This window comes from Gavialis gangeticus, unplaced genomic scaffold, assembly GCF_001723915.1.
Source record: "Gavialis gangeticus isolate Ggan-Ray unplaced genomic scaffold, GavGan_comp1, whole genome shotgun sequence".
NCBI classification, from domain to species: domain Eukaryota; kingdom Metazoa; phylum Chordata; order Crocodylia; family Gavialidae; genus Gavialis; species Gavialis gangeticus.
The window spans coordinates 44,749,486-44,752,736 of NW_017728997.1; the positions used below are offsets into that span (position 1 = coordinate 44,749,486).

Genomic DNA, 3,251 nt, shown 5'->3' on the forward strand with positions numbered 1-3,251 from the left:
ACAAAGCCAGGAAGCTTCACTGTTCATATTCGTTAGTTGTGGACCATTGTAGTTAGCTGAAGAGAAATGCCCTCAGTTTGGATATTAAGAGAAACTCAGGGACAAAAGAGCATGCTCCACCTTTTTTCTCCCTCTGTGGAGGGGTGGCCCCCACTATAAGTACTGCTAAGGCAACAAGTCTTTGTTCAGAGGCTTGGGAGCAAAAAAATGCGTTATAACTTAGCAAGAGAGCAAGTTTCCTCATCTCGAATCTGCCTGAGCTACACCATTGGCTAGAATCATAGAAAGTTAGGGTTGGAAGAGACCTCAGGTGGTCATCTAGTCCAGAGGTTCCCAAACTTTTTCTTATTGCATACCCCCTTCCAGATTTACCAGCTGTCCGCATACTGCTACCAACATATATGTTTTATATTCTAACCCCCTAAATGCCAATAATAATGAAAATTAAGTCCACCTTCCTCCTACATACCCCACATGGATGTCCTGCGTACTCCCAGGGGTATGTGTACAACAGTTTGGAAACCCCTGATCTAATCCAATCCCCCCCCCGGTCCTCCTGGGCATCACCTGCCTCTGCCCCTGTCCTCTCCCTCATCATGGGGAGCATTCATTTGCCCCCCTCTCCCATGCCCCTTCCCTCTCCCCTTCCACTACACCGGACTTACCACCTGCAGGCAGCTGTATTGGATTGGTATCAGACAATATGCCTCCTTAAATATCAGCTATTGATATCAGCCTCAAAATTATTTCCATATGAAAGTTTGAGCTGCATATATATGTATGTTAGTCATTTGAGTATTATCTTCTAAGACTGAGTTAAAAATCACAAAAAGATAAGTTTCTTTTCAATCACGTTACCCAGACTACCTTTTATACACTCTGTAATGATGACAGCCAACCATTTTTCTTATTTAGTTTATGGAATACCAATTGTGGTATACCAATGAAAGTTTAAGAATTATCAAATCTGACATCAGTTTGGAAGCAAATAATACTTGTTTGCCTAGGTCTTAGAACTGTGGAACTCATATGCACCCGTAATCAGTTGATGTCATTAAGCAATTGATACAACTGATATTATTATATAATGAAGTGATTCTAAACTAGGATGAGGCAAGATCTCCTAGAGAGTAGAGTGCTACACAGTAGTTACTGTTAGGTGTGCAAATACCTGCACATTATTCACAAGATATTTTAGAGATTTCAAATGGGAATCCAGTGACAAAAACATTCTGATCTATTATGAACTTTCTGTTTCTTTGCAACGGAAGAATTGTTCTGTTTATTTTTCTGTAGTAAAAAATATGACATAGAAAATGCTAGCACCTAGCTTTAAGTGGTGGTTTGAGTCTAATGAAGGGTACCTTGAATCTAAAGGGTTGAGAATCATTGCTGTAATGCCTTTAAAGTGTAGTATTCTAAGAATCTGAAAAAAAAGATTCTTACACTTATTCTTATTTTTAAAAAACTAAGTATAAACAAAATTTAATATCATAATGACTAGACTACTATAGATATTGTTTTACATTATTTCAGTTACTCCAGTTTTTATCATTTCTGTTTACCTTGAAAGCATTTGCTTTGATTCCTCTGCTCTTAATTCTGTTGTGGTTTGCATTGAACGTAATTAGCTTAGGAGGCAGAACTGGAAGCTTTACAAGCCTATTTTCAGCAAGTGAAAGTTCCTCTAATAACAGAAGTTTTGCAAAAGTTCCATCTTCAATTACTTCTATCATATTTCCAGTAAAATCAATTCTCTTTAAGGTAGCTACAAAGAAAAAAAGTCTGAATATTGATTTTTATTTTTTTGTTAGTAAAATAAAACAAAGGCATAATATACCATCACTACAAGTTGCAGTTTCTTCAACACTTTTAATTAAAAAGTAAGTTGCTGTTGTCAGTTTGTTATAAACTTCATATCCTTTGTACTCAATAGATGGTGCTTTGTGGCGGCATAAAAAAATGTTTCTGCTTTCTGTAGTACTCCTGCTTTACTTGTAAAAATGGAAAGGTGTATAGTGAATTGAAGCAGAGGTCAGCAAAAAGATAATCATGGTTTTAAGTTAGGTGAATATCAACTTGGAAAACGAGGGCATTTTTACATGTGTTCCCAACAAGGCACTCACTGGGCACTTCTAATTAGCAAGCTGGGCTAATTAAAAGCACCTGCACAGCACATGTATCAGTAGCGCAGCACATTGCTGTGCTGAGAAAATGATGGTAGGGTGCTTTGAACCAAAGCACATCAAACATGTTTTATTTCAAAACTGCTCCCATTTTTGCTACATGGAAATGTGCTGTGCCACTGATACATATGATGCATGTGACTGTCAGATTGCATCAATTTCATGCTGGATTTCCAACGTGTTGAAGCAGGCTCCTTGAATGTGTGTAAGTGCCTCTAAATTCTATTTTTTTCTCCTAACTTCCTGTGTTGTCCCAGTCAAGTAACTTGCACCGTTTTTTACATTGGGCCCAATTTATAAAAATTTTGAGCATTTGCCACTGAAGTCAGTGGGGCTGTTGCTCTGCACATAGTCTTATGTAAAAATTCAGGCCTTCAGTGTTTGTTTAGGCACCCCACGCTAGTAGACATTTGACAGTTTTTCACACCTTTGTTTCTGTTTCTTGCATAAAAGTGGAAATATCACTATCTTACCTCCCATAGTTGTGCAGGTCTAATTGATCTGCCTTCTGGACTACTCTATAGTGAAGAGTGCCATAGAAAAGCTTAGAATGAAATTAATAACTCTGTATTCGCACCATTTAAACACTGATATGCAGTTAATAAGGCATGGAGCTGCCCACCACCTGAGGAACTGCCCATTCACTGTGTTGCATACAGGGTTGAATGAGGCACCTGGCGACAGCATAAAATTGTGCTGTGTTACATGTATGGAGAAGAGTTCTGGATTAATTTTACACGGTCATCCTTAAATCTGGTACCTCCTACCATTTTGATTGTTTAAATCTGCAATGCTGAAATATTTCTAATTTAATTTTACGTAACGTATCTATGTATGAAGAAGTAGTAGGTGTTAATTAGCATTTTATTTATTACTGGGACAGAGTGGATAAGACCCACAGACTTCTCTCCTTTGGGACTACCAGCTCAGGTGCTGGCTGCCGGGGGCTGCAGCCATGCTGCTTTACCCTGGGGTGCGCCCCCTGAGGGGAAAGCCGGAGTGGCTCAGTGCTGCAGAGGCAGAACTCTAGTCCTGTGGCCAGCACCCAGTGGCTGCCGGCGGGAC

General features: G+C 39.2%; 2 protein-coding genes across 5 annotated transcripts in view; one reads left to right on the forward strand and one right to left on the reverse strand.

The window, feature by feature from the left end:
- Window positions 1-3,251, forward strand: part of CENPP (centromere protein P) — a 484,341-nt gene that overhangs the window by 96,426 nt on the left and 384,664 nt on the right. The gene's annotated exons all lie outside the window — the stretch shown is intronic.
- The window catches only part of OGN (osteoglycin), a 33,907-nt gene that overhangs the window by 10,091 nt on the left and 20,565 nt on the right, over window positions 1-3,251 (reverse strand). For both annotated transcript variants that reach the window (XM_019505121.1, XM_019505122.1), the window contains exon 5: window positions 1,566-1,768. In XM_019505121.1, coding sequence (XP_019360666.1) covers window positions 1,566-1,768 — 203 coding nt within the window. The remainder of the gene's footprint in view (window positions 1-1,565; window positions 1,769-3,251) is intronic.